The sequence below is a fragment of the Natator depressus genome, chromosome 6 (assembly GCF_965152275.1).
Source record: "Natator depressus isolate rNatDep1 chromosome 6, rNatDep2.hap1, whole genome shotgun sequence".
Classification (NCBI taxonomy): Eukaryota; Metazoa; Chordata; order Testudines; family Cheloniidae; genus Natator; species Natator depressus.
In genome coordinates, this window is record NC_134239.1 from 17,414,261 (window position 1) to 17,432,058 (window position 17,798).

The 17,798-nt window shown below is 46.4% G+C and overlaps 1 protein-coding gene across 1 annotated transcript; it reads right to left on the bottom strand.

Moving 5' to 3' along the window:
• Positions 1 to 1,134: 1,134 nt before the first annotated feature.
• FTH1 (ferritin heavy chain 1) lies at positions 1,135 to 8,381 on the bottom strand. Its single transcript, XM_074956881.1, has 4 exons — positions 8,070 to 8,381; positions 5,417 to 5,563; positions 3,324 to 3,449; positions 1,135 to 1,460 (listed from the first exon to the last, which is right to left on the bottom strand). The coding sequence occupies exons 1-4, from the start codon at positions 8,178 to 8,180 to the stop codon at positions 1,296 to 1,298; spliced, it is 549 nt and encodes a 182-aa protein (XP_074812982.1). The 5' UTR covers positions 8,181 to 8,381; the 3' UTR covers positions 1,135 to 1,295.
• Positions 8,382 to 17,798: the final 9,417 nt, after the last annotated feature.

Below are 17,798 nucleotides of genomic sequence, written 5' to 3' on the forward strand. Positions count from 1 at the left end.
AACAAGCTGAGGTCAAACACAACAGGTGCTCCACTTCCTCATTGCAGTTTCAAGAAACCACATCAGTGAACAGAAGCTAGGGCTGACTGCTCTCTCCTCCTAAAACAGGGCTGTGGGAAATAGCCAGAAGCCTCTTAACTACTGATCAAAGCCCCCAGGCAGAAATTAGTTCATGCAGGTTTTCTATTTTAAGACACCCCCTCCCACCTTTGTTGCACCCATTTTGCTAGCTACAGAAGCGGTTGCATTTTAGACACCAATCACAATACTTTCTAGAAGCTTTAAGTGTTATTTGGAACAGCAAGTTACAGTAAAGACAGGCTCATGAGCTTTCTAGAGATCAAATGTGTAAAGTGTTGTTCTGCAGTATGTACTTGGAGAGACTTGTGCTTCAGAACCCACAGCCCTGACACACAGTTCCTCAGTTTACACTGAATGGTGCTGGTGTTCCAGAGGATGTGGTGTCTTCCCCTATATATATATATCCCAAACACTCGGGAGCTCTCACTGACTCTGCTTGCCCTTCATCCAAATTAAACTGAAGTATGGCACTCCTTTCCCTGGAGGGGGTCTTTAGAGGCAGCCTGAGAACCTCCTACTGAAGAATATTAGCCCACACTTCTTCCATTCTCTGCTTGTCATGTAAGCATTTGAAGTGCTTCGCTTTTCTTCCCTATGCCTTTTCAGCATAGGAAGCTAGCTAATAATGCAAGGTGTTTCTCAAAGCTTTGGGGGTGGTATCTAGAGAAGGGTCAGGGCATAAACATTTGAGTAGAAGAGCAGAGATTTTTTTGTTCTTTGGCCACTTTATGATGAGCTTCCCCATTGTAGCTTTTAGCTAAGCCTTCTATACACACACTTCCCCCCCCCCCCCCCCCAGTGTATACTCATGGACTAATCCCTACAGTAGTTTAGTGGTAGGGAATGCCTCCCCACTTGAGTCAGAGTCTGATCTGTGGTGAGCCCAAAGGAACAGTGCCCAGTCAATGATGCCAGATCTGCCCCCCACTAATGTATTCACACAGCTGACCCCCATTCTGAGATGGGTCATCACGGATAAGTCAGGAATATGCTGTGAAACCTCCAAATGTAGGATTCACTCCCATATTACAGTGCAAGGCAAATAAAACAAACTTGAAACAAGTCACTTTATTGGATGTAAGGTGTTACAAACACAAAGAAACAAAGGAGAGATTTTTTGGTACAGAATGACATTATCCAACAGTAGATGCATGCACTGCTGGGCAGCAAGCTAGGAGACCTACTGAAACCCATGGGTGGCCTATCCTGAGGCTTTAGTTCTCACTGTCACTGTCCCCCAGGGTGTGCTTGTCAAAGAGGTACTCTGCCATCCCGTATTTGGGTGCCCCCATCTTGCGCAGGTTGGTCACATGCTCACCCAGCTCTTTGATGGACTTCACCTGCTCATCCAGGTAGTGGGTTTCAATGAAGTCACACAACTAAAAAGAGGGGAGAAGACAGTTAACTCATGTCAGTATTATTTATTCAGCCAATGGGAGGCCCTGCCAGAATCAAAGAATGGAAAGTGCCAGAACCCAAGATCCAGAGGGAGCTGGCACTACCTCCTAAGCCAGCATGTTAGGCAGGGGGTGGGGTGGCGTGGCTGATTTCTTACTACATGTTTCTTTCTCGGGGGGAGAAAAAGAACGGCCCCTCCCCCCCACTCCTTAAGACAGGGTTATACTCTTGAACCACCAGAGGAGAAAAGCCTTTGATTTACCAGAGACACCAAAACATCTCAAAATTATTCTAAGTGGAAGATCCCAGATCACCTATATATAGGCACATCCCAGTGCCCAGTAGTATACTGATAGGGCTTCTGTTTTTCAGGGTTTATTTTTAGACAAACAACTCAACTTAAAGTTTTAAGGTTTTTGGAGCTTGTGTGATTACCTTACTCAAAGAAAAGGAGTACTTGTGGCACCTAGAGACTAACAAATTTAAAAGCTTATGCTCTAATAAATTTGTTCTAACAAATTTTTTATGTACCTTAATGAGTAATTACAGGTTTCAGAGTAGCGGCTGTGTTTTTCTTTTTGCAGATACAGACTAACACAGCCGCTACTCTGAAACCTGTAATTACTCATTAAGGTACATAAATTACAGTATACATTACTGTAATCAGTAATCTTTGTAATGTGTGCTGTTTCAAACAAGATCTTTAATAGGCAGCAGCAAGGTCTACACAGACTGACTAATGCACAATATAGTGTACTTTAGTAATCACACCTCTGTACTCCACATACAGCTCTGTGCACAAAAGCCCTTAGATACCAGAAACGATTGTGTTTACTGGATAAATACCAGTTTCATTTTTGGAATCAGGATGTTTTATACTGACATCACAACCAACTCCAAAGCAGCTTTCACCACAACTCAAGACTATGCTAGAGTCACTTGCACCTTCCATTATTTCTAGCTATGGAAGCCTCCAGTAGTATTTACATTTCTAACCTTTACTATTTACACCCTTTGAATACTTTGTTCATGTTTTCTTAAAATAACTAAAGGCAACTAGATACATTTAAAAGCATTTACTCAATCCCCTGATCTTGTTGCTTGCCCCTGAATTTCTACAATGGAATCTCAGAAGATTTTCATAACACATGTGCCTGCATCATTAAATCAACTTCTTCCCACTCCCCTCCAAATTCTGTTTAAGTTTCCAGCTGTGAGGAGTCTCCATAAAGTTGTATTATTCACAGGAGACCTGCAGTTTCAGACATTAATTCAGGATTCACAGCTACTTTTACCTCCCATGCAGAAGAGCAGCCCAAAGCTTCAAGGGCATCTTAGACAGCTATTAGATGCATATTAAGCTAAGAATCAGAATGAATCCACAGCCAGTCACCAGGCTTCTGAGATGAGGAAAGCTTATTATGCTTATCACTAAGCATTATTTTCAGTCAGCTTTCCAGAAATATGTTCAGATAGATGGTCTCTGCTGTTGAAAAAAAGCCAGCTCCCTCAAGACACAGCTGGAGTAAAGGGTTGCAAGACAGCCTAATGCCACCCATGTGCACACCACCGTGGTTTATCAGCCAATTCAACGACCCATCAGTTCTGTCAATGTTTTTCATAGGACTGAGTGGATGTTTACATTAACTGTAGGAAAGGGGCTAAGATATAGGCTGCCCTCCTTCAAAGGAAGACGCTCCACTCCGAATTTTACCCCTTCCTCAGGTTTGGGGCAAGTCCCAGAATGTGTTGCGGAGACTGCATGGATGCCCTCCTCCCCCAAACCCTTCATCATTAAAGGCTTGCATAACCACATTCCAATCACAGCTTCAGCTTCCACTTACATGAGGGTCATTCTTGTCAGTTGCCAGCTTGTGCAGATCAAGGAGTGACTGGTTCACATTCTTTTCCAGGTGCAAGGCACACTCCATTGCTGTCAGTCCATTCTCCCAATCATCACGATCGGGTTTCTAATATAGGAAAGAAAGCACACAACATAAGAATGGCCATACTAGGTCAGACCAAAGGTCCATCCAGGCCAGTATCCTGTCTGCGGACAGTGGCCAATGCCAGGTGCCCCAGAGGGAGTGAACCTAATGAGAATGATCAGTGATCTTTCCCATGCTATCCATCTCCACCTGCTGACAAACAGAGGCTAGGGACACCATTCCTTACCCATCCTGTCTAACAGCCATTAATGGACTTAGCCTCCATGAATTTATCTAGTTCTCTTAAACCCTGTTATAGTCCTAGCTTTCACAACCTCCTCAGACAAGGAGTTCCACAGGTTGACCGAGCACTGTGTGAAAAAGAGCTTCCTTTAATTTCATTTGGTGGCCCCTAATTCTTAAGTTTATTAATTAACTTAAGTTCATTTGGTGGCCCCATATCACAACTTAGCTACCATCAGAGGCCACACACAGCAGCAGGGCAGAGAACAGACACTCAGTTCAACAGAATCTCATTGGAACCAGGACACTGGACTTTGAAGGTTTAAGTTTGGCAAGTTACCTTTCTGAACTATGGTCCATCTTACCAGATTAGTTAGGAATATTTTTACCATAGTGGCAGTATAGAGGTGCAGTTCAAGAATCTATATAACCCCAGAGCAGCCTAGTACTAGACAATCTGTGTAGACTACAGAAGTGTTCACCTGGTTTAAAGAGTCCCAAATCTATCCAAGATTTTATTAGCGCCACATTATCTAGGCATCTCTCCAAAGTGATCTTATTGGCATCTCTCTTGAGAAGGTCTGACATTAGCAACAGTTGCTACTATAAGGCCACATATGTACAGGTGACAGCTTTACTATCTAGAACAGTGGAGGTTTTTCCTACCCTTACATAGAGGATTGATCCACCAAACAAATTTCAAGAAATGAAGCTTCTATACATGGGAAAGTGACCTAGTGTGCAGCCTGAAAATTAAGTGTCATGAGACAACTCACCAGCAGCTCAGTACTACAGGGAAATCTGGTCTTCAGCCAGATAAGCCACTGCTTTAAGCCAACCCAGGTCTCCAAAAGAAGGGATGAGGAAGTGAAAACCAGTATATTTGTTGTGCAAGGGCCAGTGCTCCTGACCCGTGATTTTATTCAGGAAGTGAAGATAGTAGTGTTAAGTAATTACTGGTGTTCTGAAAAGCCTTGCAACACATGCAGTCTTCTGACCAGACTGATGCTCAAGAGCACCTGTTGTAGCACTGGGGATATGTAAAAACACAGAACAGTTCAGGTGCTTCTAGCAGCAGGATTCTCCTGAATGCCTTTGTTAGTTTTACTTTAAATTTGAGACTCACAATGAAGCATTTTGAATCTCTTTAAAGAGTCATTTCTATACCACATGGCTGATACAAAACCACCACTAAGCCAGTCTGGATATGTTGATTACAGACTCTTAGCTAATCTACTCCCATGGGATTCTGCAGTGAAGGCATAGCACACCATTGGAAACACCATGATATTAGGGTTTCCCTGGCAACCATGAATCTAAAGAGGACTAACATCACTGGCAAGACAAAACACAAGCTGAGCTGAGGGAGAGCTCCAGTTGATATGATCTGCAAGAGACTAGCATGGGAAGGTGGTTATTTCATGTACAGTGTAGAACCAGCTCTGAGTACATCTTTAGACTAAATGTGTTGTGTATCACAGGAAAGACATACATACTAGGAGATTAAAAATACCTTAGTACCAGTATCAAACTATCATGGATGGTTGTATTTACCAGATCTCTGCACTCCAATTTCCCCCCCCAGTGCCTATTCACAAGTTCATAATACACAAAATATCTGTGTGCCTACTGTTACGCTACTAGTGACTTGTTTGCCCATACTGGCTTTCATAGCCCCTCTCTTCCAGCCTGGGAGCAGGCCAGAAGAGGAAGATACCATACTGCACTTTATGCCCTTGAGGCATCTCCTTAGCATGGCTGCTAACCTTGATGTCCTGCAAAAAGATGCGACCGCCCCTCTGGTTCTGCAGCTTCATGAGTTTTTCAGCATGCTCACGCTCCTCGTGGGACTGGTGCAGGAAATACTTGGCAAAGTTCTTTAGAGCCACATCATCCCGGTCAAAATAGAAAGACTGAAAACAAAATTCAGATACTACAATCAAGACTTCTGCATTCACAGGCTCCCAGACTGAAGACTTAATCAACTGAATTCGGTCATTCCTACTGTTCCCTTCATTCCGGAGCTGTCAAGTTAGCAGGCTTTGGGATGTGACATAACTTCCACTCTATAGCAGATTGCAGCTTGATACCTGTGCTCCTAAAAGGGACTGTGTGTGCACACATGCCCAGCCATTTCACCCCTGCACCCCCCTTCACCTGAGGTGGGAAGCCAGTTTGACTTCATGGGGAGTTAGCAGAAATCTGAGTTCAACACCCCCCCCCCCCCCCAAGGCTGAACTGTATCCCTTCTGAGCACCATACTTTAAAAATCTGACAGTAGAAAGGAAGAGAAGCTGAAGAGATCAGTTTAGCATGTATGAGGTGTTATACACCCCTACAACAGTAAAATTTTTATCCAGGAAGTTGGGGGAATGGGGGGGCGTGCTGGTTAGTCAAAAATGCTGGTTAAGTTAGAGTTATACTTACCAATGGAAGGAGGGAGTTTGGGTGTGGGAGGAGGCGGCGGCTCAGAGCAGGGGGTTGAGGCACAGGAGGGTTTTGGGGTGCCAGATCTAGGCAGCTCCCCACAAGCAGCCACATGTTCCTGCTGCTCCTAGCAAGGAGGCACAGCCAGGCAGCTCTGCACACTGCCTCAGCCCGCAGGCACAGCCCCCACCGGTTCCCAGCCAATGGGACCTGAGGAGCCAGCGCTCAGGGCAGGGGCAGTGCCCAGAGCCCCCAGTGGCTGTTCTTCTGCATAGGAGCAGCAGGAACATGTCCCCACTTCAGGGGAGACATGTGGAGCCAGGTAGGGAGCTTGCCAGCTCTGCACCAACTGGACTTTTAATGGATATCAGAAATGCTGGTTTCTAGAGCTTTCAGGTTGGTAAAGTGCCAGATACCACAGCTTTTACTGTATTGGGAACAAGCTGTTGATGCTGATTACAGTTTAGTATGATGCTCCTGTAACAGCTTAAGATGGCCATTTACTATCTGAACACATTTTTGGGCCAGATACTTCTTTGTGCTTTGCTTAGCCCTTTTTTAGAATGGAAGTTGTAGAAAGTTCTGTTCTCACTTTTGGAGAAATGAATATGTTTGTAAATGATAAACAAGTATCACTTTGACATTGTTCTTTTTTGCTAAATTGGATTATGTTTTGAGCTCTGTACAGGACCTAGTGCTATATTCCTCTAACATCTTGTTTTCTCTAGGTCAGATGTTAAAAAGCATGTCCTGTTCTTTAACTTCTTAACCACACTTTGGTGCTTTTTTGAAGTCTGACCGTATGACCAGAAATGGGACATTTGGAAAGATACCAGAGTCCGATCTACTTCAGAGCAGATTACAGAGTGACCCTTAAAGAGCTTCTCAAAATGTACTCTTCTTGCAAGAGACATTAGTTTTATAAGACACTGGACAGGTGATAAAGCTAATCTAAAACTAGTATAACAGAACTTTGATGCCACTGCAAATGAATAGAGGTGAGCATTTGGGAGCACTTTAAGTCAAGGGATCAGTGTTTACAGTGTTTGTTCAGAGCAGTAGGCACCTACTTAGTTGAGGTCAATTCACAACTGAAGGAAGCAATAAATACACAACCCTGCTCTCCTCTGATCTGAAATGCCAAGGAAGTCTGAATCTGTCTAGTATCTGCTAATCCAAGAGTGAAGTTTTAGTGCTGTTGCGGCAATTCACATGGCACCTCAGAAGTACACCAAGCGCTCCCATCTACTATCAAGGCTAGTTTGAGGTTCTCTCTCTGCCTCAAGGGGCATCCTTGAGGAGAGAGTTTGAGGTCATCACTGCGGAGCTAAAGACACATTTATGGGCTGTGATCCTACCATCTTAGGCGCAGTACTCGGCCTCACCAGCAGGGAAAAACCCTTTACACACGGATAGTCACAGCGTACCGACAGAGAGAAGCGCCCCACCCCCACCAGGAGAAAGAGGCCCTGGGCGAGGGACCCACCCCAGGAGCGGCAGCTGCCTCGCCAGCAGGCTCTGCTCCAACTCAGCCTCAGCCCCAGGCCGGCGCCGGGAACAGCCCCGCGGGGCAGCTGCCTGCGGCGCGCAGATAAACCCGGGCCGCGCCCGCCGCGGCTCAGCCAGGAGGCGCCTCCCCCGCGGGCCAGGCCGCTCCCGGGGCCGGGTCGGAACCGCTGCGTCACCCGGCTCCGCCTCGGAGCCCGCTCGGAGCCGAGTCCCCCGGCGGCGGGGGAGGAGAAGGGAGAGCGGGGCAGGTCGCGAGGGCAAGGCTGACACCCCCCCCCCAGCGCTGCCCCGCCCCCCGGCAACAAAGGAGGCGAGAACGCGGGCGGCCCGGCAACGCCCAGGCCCGGCGAGACTCGGGGCTCCCTCCCCGGCTCCCTCCGGGCCTGGCTGAGGCGCCTGGTAGAGGCCCGGCCCATCGCCCCCCCCCGGTGCAGTAGGGACGCGGCCAAGGCCCGGCTCGGCTCGGCTCGGCCCGGCACTCACCATGCTGAGGTACACGTAGGAGGCGTAGAGCTCCAGGTTGATCTGGCGGTTGACGGCCGCCTCGCAGTCCTGGTTGTAGTTCTGGCGCACCTGGGATGGAGACGAAGACATGGCGCTGCTGTTCCTGCTGCTGCTGCTACGGGAGCCGAGAGGATACAAGGGTCGGAGGCGGGGGGGTCCGAGCGGCGGCGGCGGTTCCGTCCAAACACTGTTGAAGCAGGAACCTCCGGGGCTCGGGTCTGTCTAGGTCGCGTGGTCTGAACCCCACAGCCCCCGCCGCCGCCTTATATACCCACGTCGGAGAGCGCGCCGGGAGGCCACGCCCAGCCCGCCCGCGCGCGCGCGCGCGCGCAAGCGGCGGCCGGCCCAGCGGAGGGACCCGCCCTGCGCAGAGGCGGGGCCGCCTGGCTCAGCGTGACTCGGAAGGTTGCGCTGCTGGGCGCGTGTCTGGGCTACACAGCAAGGGCCGCGGGGCCCATCTGTGGCTGTCCGGCCTCCCCCTCAGGCCCCCGTGTGCCCGCTCGCAGCCAGCCGGCGCTGAGCCACACGCAACGCCAACCTCGGTGCAGGCAGAGCTTTGCTCTTCCCTTCTCAGCCCAAACCCCTTCACTGGAGCAGTCCTGGGTCCTTCTGCCCGCCAACAGTGACACACACCCACTTTCTCTCTCAGTTCATGACAGAATAATACATCCCATGGCTTGGGAAGATGATCTGGCCCAGCTGTGTATATCCCATAAAGAACCATCCACACCTGCAGCACTTTGTAATAATAATAAAGAAATAACAATAATTAATACTTCACACTTCTATAACGCCTCTGCTAAAAGGATCACAATTTGCTTTCAAAACGTATGTTGGTATCGTTGCTTTTAGCTCACTAGCACCTTACTGAGGGCTGCTTTAGAAATATAAACAAGAAACACTTTTAACACTTCAATCTTAGATTTAATTTGTCATTTCCCAGACATTACTTTTGTTTCCTGGTGTGAGAGAAATGGGCGTTGCTCTGATGACATCTTTTTCAGGACTGGTTTCAGAGTAACAGCCGTGTTAGTCTGTATTCGTAAAAAGAAAAAAGAAAAGGAGTACTTGTGGCACCTTAGAGACTAACCAGTTTATTTGAGCATGAGCTTTCGTGAGCTACAGCTCACTTCATCGGATGCATACTGTGGAAACTGCATCCGATGAAGTGAGCTGTAGCTCACGAAAGCTCATGCTCAAATAAACTGGTTAGTCTCTAAGGTGCCACAAGTACTCCTTTTCTTTTTTCTTTTTTCAAGACTGAATCTGCTCAGTTATAAAACCCAAGGAGCCAGAATGGCCAGAGTCTCCTAGTCCATAATAATAGTGGTCTTGAAGCCAAATTTCTCCTTATGTACATCTGTATAACCCAAGTGAAATTAGTAGGTTTGCCAAGTAGTAAACTGAGGGCAGAATCTGGCCCTGAGTGTTTTGAAAGGTAGATGCATATTCTCCTAGAACAACAATAAGAATAGCATTTTTAACTACCTTGATATGAACTGGCTGAAGTACTTATTAATTAGGATAGGGTATTTTGGGGAGAAGTAATTTCTTGATCACTTACATAACAGTTGTTTTTCTACCAGTTTGTTTTGAAGATGACTCCAGTTGTACAGGAAATTAGTGTAAATGCTGCATTGGGTAACAATGACGGCTGCTAATTTAAGTTTGATATCGTAACAGACAAGTGATGCATGGACGTAACACAATGACAATGCACTTTAAAGAGAAGGTTTCACAATATGAGACAGATAACCACAGAATACTATTTATGAATGACTGATTGGAGGATTACTGGGGTTTTAAAACACTTTTGACAAGAGTCTTCCAGAAAAGGCTCTGAAGGAAAATAATAACCATCTAGTTTAAGTGAAAATCCCAGTGGGTCTTACAAACTAATCAAACAATAGGGAATTAATTGAGTTGTAAGAAATCTCTGCCCCTCAAAGTGGAGGGAATTCTTTGATAGGGTCTTGCAGCAATCCATATCGGGATACATGATTTTATATGTTAACAACTTAGAGGAGAAAGAGGACAACAAGTTGGTAAAGCTGACAAATGATATAATAATGGTATGACGTACACGAGTCCTGGTAAGAAACTAAATTTTATTTCCTGGTTCAAGTCACTTGATCTGGGTCAGGGTGAGAAAGTTTAACACCTTTATCATATGACAGGAGTCAGTGATCACTAACTCCAGTGGTACTATAGAATAATTCTTTTCCTTATTTAAATTAAATGCAGAGAAAAACATAGTGTCAGTTAAAATAAGAACCAAAAACTAAGATGGCCAGTTAGTAAAATAGTAATAGAGAAGTCATGGATGAAGGTCGGGGTAGACAATCCAAGCTCTCTGACAGATGGGAGGAATATTTTTATATCTGATTGAGTACTGCCAACCCCACATGTTCAAATATCATGAACCAGGGCCCCAAAATCATGAGATTTTTTAAAAATAATAAATCTTGGGTTTTCTTTCTTTGTTTTCTGGTTTCTGAGCCTTTAAGGTGTACTATGGTCACAACCACAGCCACGGGCTGGAAACTTCCTTTTTCTTAAAATGAAAGCTAAAATTCTCAGGTAAGTTCATGATAGGATCTGGGACTTTATAAACAACACCAAATATCAGGAGACTCATGATAAAATCACCGTGACGCAGCAGTTTTCTGATCAAAAGTTCACTTCTTGTTCTCAAAACAGTTCCTGTTGCAGTGACCTTGTTCAGTCATTGACATGGGTACACAACCTAGAGCTTACGGTGACTCATGGAGCTCATGGAACAAATGATTAAGAAATCAACTTGCAAACATCTAGAAGATAATCAGGTAATAAGTAACAGTCAGCATGGATTTGTCAAGAACAAATTGTGTCAAACCAACCTGATAGCTTTCTTTGACAGGGTAACAAGCCTTGTGGATAGGGGTGAAGAGGTAGATGTGGTATATCTTGACTTTAGTAAGGCTTTTGATACTGTCTCACATGACCTTCTCATAAACAAACTAGGGAAATACAACCTAGATGGAGCTACTATAAGGTGGGTGCATAACTGGTTGGAAAATCATTCCCAGAGAGTAGTTATCAGTGGTTCACAGTCATGCTGGAAGTGCATAACAAGTGGGGTCCCACAGGGATCAATCCTTGGTCCAGTTCTGTTCAATATCTTCATCAATGGTTTAGATAATGGCACAGAGAGTACACTTATAAAGTTTGTGGACGATACCAAGCTGGGAGGGGTTGCAAATACTTTGGAGGATAGGATTAAAACTCAAAATGATCTGGACAAACTGGAGAAATGATCTGAAGTAAATAGGATGAAATTCAATAAAGACAAATGTGAAGTACAGTGGAGTCGCATCATATGCGCACTTAACTTAGGTGAATTCAACTATATGCGGTTGGCAAAAAAAAAGAATAATCATAACTCGCAGCGGTGGAGTACTGTACAGGAGTCGACAGGAGAGCGCTCGGGGGTCGCTTTATCGCGTCTAGACTAGATGCGATAAATTGACCCCCACTGGATCGATTGCTGCCCGCCAATCCGGTGAGCATCTCGCCGCGCTGAGTGTGATTCTAGTGTTTAAAGATACGTATTTTTCATACAACATGGCCCCTAAACGCAAGCCAACTACTTCATCTGGTGCTCAACTGAAGAAACAGCGATCTGTTCCAACGCTGGAGGAAAAACTGGCTGCGTAGGACTTATTGAGAGATGATATGTCGGTCTCCAACACGGTGCGTAAATATGGCCTCAACGAATCTAGCATCCGTGCCATCAAGATTCGAGAGAGAGAAATTCGTCAAGCCGTGGCATCAAGTGCTCCGATAACTGCTACGGTGACGAGCCAGGTGCGTGATAAGACTATAGTGAAGACTGAAAAGGCATTGAACTTCTGGCTGGAAGACATGAACCGTAAACGGGTGCCTATCGATGGCAACACGTTGCGAGAAAAGGCTCTTAGCCTCTACGCGCTGTTCAAACCTCCCGCCGAAGAGGGACAGCCTTCTGATGAGAAGGAATTCAAAGCCAGCCAAGCAGTTTTAGGAACTGCTTCAACCTCAAAAACGTGCAGACTACTAGTGAAGCTGCATCTGCCAATGAAGAGGCAGCAAAAGCCTCCCCCGAACAATTAAAGAAAATCACAGAAGAAAAGGGCTATCTTCCGGAACAAGTTTTTAATGCTGACGAGACTGGGCTCTTCTGGGAAAAAATGCCCAACCGCACTTACACTTCGAAATCAGAAAGACAAGCCCCTGGCTTCAAAGCAGCTAAAGACCTTGTGACTGTGTTGCTATGTGGCAATACGGCTGGGCATTTAATAAAGCCGGGCTTCCTCTACAGGGCTGCAAATCCCCGTGCCCTAAAAGGCAAGAACAAAAATCTCCTGCCTGTGTTCTGACAATCAAATAAAAAGGCTTGGGTGACGGCAGCATTATTTCTGGACTGGTTCCACAAGTGTTTCATTCCGGAGGTCAAGCGGTACCTCGAAGAGAAAGGACTTGACTTTACAGTGTTGCTGATCGTAGACAATGCTCCTGGCCACCCTGCAGCACTCCAGTTTGCGCATAACGACATTGAAGTCATCTTTCTCCCTTTTTTATTCTTTCATTCTTCTGTCTCTCTTTTTGACTATACGCGATTTTCGCCTTACGCGCTGACTTTAGAACCTAACCCCCGCATAAGATGTGACTCCACTTAGGAAGGAACAATCAGTTGCACACATACAAAATGGGAAATGACTGCCTAGGAAGTAGTACTGCGAAAAGGGATCTGGGGGTCATAGTGGATCACAAGCTAAATAGGAGTCAACAGTGTAGCGCTGTTGCAAAAGAAGCAAATATCATTCTGGGATGTATTAGCAGGAGTACTGTAAGCAAGACACAAGAAGTAATTCTTCCACTCTACTCCGCACTGATTAGGCCTCAACTGGAGTATTGTGTCCAGTTCTGGGTGCCACATTTCAGGAAAGATGTGGACAAATTGGAGAAAGTCCAGAGAAGAGCAACAAAAATGATTAAAGGTGAAAACATGACCTATGAGGGAAGATTGAAAAAACTGGGTTTGTTTAGTCTGGAGAAGAGATGACTGAGAGGGGACATGACAACAGTTTTCAAGTACATAAAAGGTTGTCACAAGGAGGAGGGAGAAAAATTGTTCTTCTTAACCTCTGAGGATAGGACAAGAAGCAATGGGCTTAAATTACAGCAAGGGCAGTGTAGGTTGGACATTAGGAAAAGCTTCCTAACTGTCAGAGTGGTTAAGCACTGGAATAAGTTGCCTAGGGAGCTTGTGGAATCTCCATCATTGGGGATTTTCAAGAGCAGGTTGGACGAACACCTGTCAGGGATGGTCTAGATAATACTTAGTCCTGCCTTGAGTGCAGGGGACTGGACTAGATGACCTTTCGAGGTCCCTTCCAGTTCTATGATTCTATGTTTTTCATTGTCATTGACTGGATGTGTGTGTGTATTACATCTGTCAGTACAGGAATACGGTCAAAGGCATTATGGATGTCCTAAAGAAATAGCCAATATCCTTCTTGGTTTTGTTTAGATGTCTTCTGTCCCTCCTGAAGGACTGACCATCAGATGTGGTTGTTACATATGACCTTAGTGTGGATAATATATCAATTACTTTTGCAGGTTGCCAGCCACTCTGTTTGAAATCTTACATTTTCCTCCATTGGTAAAAGAAGTAACATTCTGACACTCTTGTCTCAGCATTTTTTCTGTTTTAGTTTCCTGCCATATTGCTCTTTTTGCACCTACTTCAGGTTTTTTATTGTTATATTTGGCTCAAGAAATTTGCCAGATGTTCACACTAAAGTTTTTCTTGTTTTGCTCATGAGTCTCTAAACTGGTGACCCTAAAAAAATCCTTGTGCAGTACAGTGCAACATTCTAGAAATGCTAATGTTGAACCTACAAAGTGATAGTTCTCTTGAATCGAGTTCTTTCCTGTTTGTACTTGACTTGCCTGCTAATTCTTTTGACTTTGCACAACATGGTGTATTTGAACTTATATAACAGAGAATTGCCCAAATGAATTACCTGTGAATTGTGGGCCAGTGCTATTTATTCTTCCACAATCTTGTGGTGAATAAACTGTGATTTACAATGTGTTATTACATTGCTACACGAAACATTGTGCAACAGCTCAGTTTAAAAACACTTGAGCAGTAGTCCGCTAAGAGATAATCTTTCTCATTTAACTCAGATAGTTCTGTGCCAGCCTTAGGCTAAAGGTGATCAGGAATGTCATGTGGTTTCATGGGTTCTTTTACGTTCTGCTTTCTGTATTGATTGTAGATTTCACAATTGTAACCTTAGCTTTAATTACAACATTTATGCCTGGCCAGAATAAGACATCTTGGGCTCTCCTCTTACACTTCTCACTATCCAGGTGGATACAATGAAGTACACATAGCATTTCCAACCCTCATGCGGTGTGTTTTTTATACTATGATGCCCTTTGTACAGAATCAATTCATATTCAGCAATTTCATATTTATAATCCCGGTAGATTTTATGCTTCCAGGTTTGTAGGCTTTTTCTCTCTAGGCCATCCATCTAGAACAGAGGTGGGCAAACTACAGCCCACGGGCCACAACTGGCCCGCGGGACCCTCCTGCCCAGCCCCTGAACCGCTGGCCCAGGAGGCTAGCCCCCTCCCCCTCAGCTCACTGAGCCACCGGCGCAATGCTCTGGGTGGCGGGGCTGCGAGCTCCTGGGGCAGCGCAGCTGCAGAGCCTGGCCTGACCCAGTGCTCTGTGCTGCATGGTGCGTGGCTGGCTCCAGCCGGGCGTCACGGCTGTAGCGCCGCCAGGCACCGGTGCTCCAGGCAGCACGGTAAGGGAGCAGGGGGGTTTGGATAGAGGGCAGGGGAGTTCGAGGTGGTGGTTGGGGCGATCAGAGGGCGGGGAACAGGGGGGTTGAATGGGGGCAGAGGTCCCAGGGGGGCAGTTAGGAAGGAGGGGGGTTGGATGGGGCGGCGAGGGGCAGTCAAGGGCAGGGGTTCTGGGGGCAGTCAGGGGACAGGGAGAAGGGGTGGTTGGATGGGGCAGAGGTCCTGGGGGGGCAGTCAGGAATGAGAGGAGGGGTTGGATGGGGTGGGGGGGGGCAGTCAGGGTTGGGGGTTCCAGGGGTGGTCAGGGGACAGGAAGCGGGTTGGTGTGAATGGGGCAGGTGTCCCGGGGGGGCATCAGAGAACGGGGAGGAGGGTGTTGGATGGGGCAGGAGTCCCGGGGGGGCCATCAGGGGGCAAGAAGCAGGGCGGGGTGGGGACCAAGCCACACCTGGCTGTTTGGGGGGGCACAGCCGCCCCTAACTGGCCCTCCATACAATTTCCGAAACCCGATGTGGCCCTCAGGCCAAAAAGTTTGCCTACCTCTGATCTAGAAATACTCTTTCAAACTGTTGTAGGTTTGTGTTTCTCATTTGTGTTTGCCCAGTACTGTGCTAGAAGTGGGTAGTATTTGAGTCATATTTATTTCAGACTCTTCTCCCTGAAGCATTTCCTTTTCACTGTTCATGGACGCTCTTGAAAACAAGTGTGTCTAAGAAGGTTCTTACCCAGCCTTTATTTCACAGTTAATGAGTAGTTCTGCAATTTCATGATCATTTTCATACTTTTCACAATGCTTCTATAATAAGGTTTCCGGAGGGTTATACTCTGTTTCTATCACAACTGATTACTTCTCATAAATGTATTCATGAAGCTGTTCACAATCAGAAACAATTGCCAGCATTTCTTTGTTAACCTCCACATAGATCTGTTGTGTTTTACTGAGTGCACAAGGAAAAAGAACCTGATAGTCCAAATATATTCCTTCTAAGGAGTCAGTAACCTGACCGTTATCCACAACAGCCCAGGGACTGAGCTAACGTCTCATGAGAGTACCCTTGCTTCATTGATTTGTGCCCACCCTGGCTTTGCGCTGCTTCTGTGGGCAGATGCCATTGCCTTGTTGGCCTGAGATGGAGCCATTTCCCATGCTGTTGGCAGGCCAGCATCAATGTATGGCCTTCCTACACAAGCTCCAGGCTGTTGAACCCCTGTGTCCCTTTGGACAAATGGAGCCAGCTCCCTTGTTATTTATAGTTCAGCTATTTTGCACAGAAGGCAATGTGATCTAGTGGTTAAAACACAGGACTGGCCATCAGGAATTCTGAGGACAATATCACCTAGCTTCCTCACAGGGTTTTTGGGAGGGGGATTAATTATATGTTCAAAATGCTTTGAGGTTCTCTGATGAACGGTGCTACAGAAACACAAAGTGCTGTTAGGTTATGGGATTGGATGGATGAGGTCAGAATTTACCTGTATCCAGCATAAGGCAGCTGGGGCCTTGTTTGTGCAGAGCTCAGTCCTCTTGCATCTGTGGGGATTATAGATAACCAGCTATGCTGGAGTGTTTTGGACTCTGGAATGAACGTTATGAAAGAGAAGACACACCTATTTGGCTCAGGGCAGAGTTCAGCAAGTTTTATGGGAAGGAGCATGTCTCACCTTGGGCAAACAACTGCACATAGGACTGGGCCTAGCCCAATACTGATAAAAACTTTCCATGAAAATCAATTCTGTTTTTAATGTGATCTAATTCGTTTTGACTGTGTCTGTGCCCCCTTTGATGCGAATATCTCAGTGAATGTGTTTGTGGGCAGGAATATTGGCTGGAACTACGAATTTTAAGCAAATATTGGAGACTATTTGCAGAAAGTGAATTTTGAACTTGTAAACATAGAAACCAGATATAAAGAGTTGGTCTTATCCAGTCAGGGGGCTAAAACATACCATGTAACCATGCGTCTCAGCAATACTAAGTCCCCACTTCTGCAGCCAGGGCTGGATTTAGGGGCAGGCGACCCAGGCGACTGCCAAGGGTGCTGGGCTTGGGGGGCACCAGGCTCGGGGTGCTGTTTTTGTTGTTAGCAACAAAAGGGAAAATAGAATGTTTGAAGTAAAACGTTTCAGGTATTCCATATGTGGAATCATTTTTCACTAACCTCCTAGAACAGTGGTCCCCAAACTTGTTCCACTGCTTGTGCAGGGAAAGCCCCTGGAGGGCTGGGCCAGTTTGTTTACCTGCCACGTCCACAGGTTCGGCTGCTCGTGGCTCCCAGGGGCCGTAGTTCACTGCTCCAGGCCAAAGGGAGCTGCTGGAAGCGGCGCGGGCCGAGGAACGTATTGGCCATCGCTTCCAGCAGCTCCCATTGGCCTGGAGCCGCGATCGGCCGAACTTGTGGACGTGCCAGGTAAACAAACCGGCCCGACCCGCCAGGGGCTTTCCCTGCACAAGTGGCGTAACAAGTTTGGGAACCACTGTCCTAGAACGTTGTGGACTTTTGTAGAATCTTGTGGAACCTTGCAGACTTTCTGAGAACTACATTTTCCTTGAACCTCCTAGAATGTTGTCAGCCATGCCCTCGCGGGTATATAAGGGGCAGGGCATCGCCAGTCAGTCAGTGAGATATAAGAATGAAGTGAAGTGAAGTGAGAGCCCAGCTGCGATATTGTTAGGGTGACCATATATCCCCATTTTGGCCGAGACAGTCCACTTTTTCAGCTCTGTTCTGGCCGTCCCTACTTTTTCATTAAAACTGGGCATTTGTCCCTGGTTTGTTCAGGCAGTGCTGCCTTCAGAACTGTCCCCCCAGGTAGCAGCCCCCTCTCTCTGGCTGCAAGGCAGAGCAGAGAGCAGATTTTGCTGTC

Bases quoted from the DNA above. Each gene is read 5' to 3' on its own strand.
- FTH1 (XM_074956881.1), bottom strand. From the start codon at position 8,180: ATGTCTTCGTCTCCATCCCAGGTGCGCCAGAACTACAACCAGGACTGC. The intron at 5,564-8,069 runs GTGAGTGCCGGG...TTTTGTTTTCAG, and splicing joins CCTACGTGTACCTCAGCATG to TCTTTCTATTTTGACCGGGA. The intron at 3,450-5,416 runs GTTAGCAGCCAT...TTCCTATATTAG, and splicing joins TCTTTTTGCAGGACATCAAG to AAACCCGATCGTGATGATTG.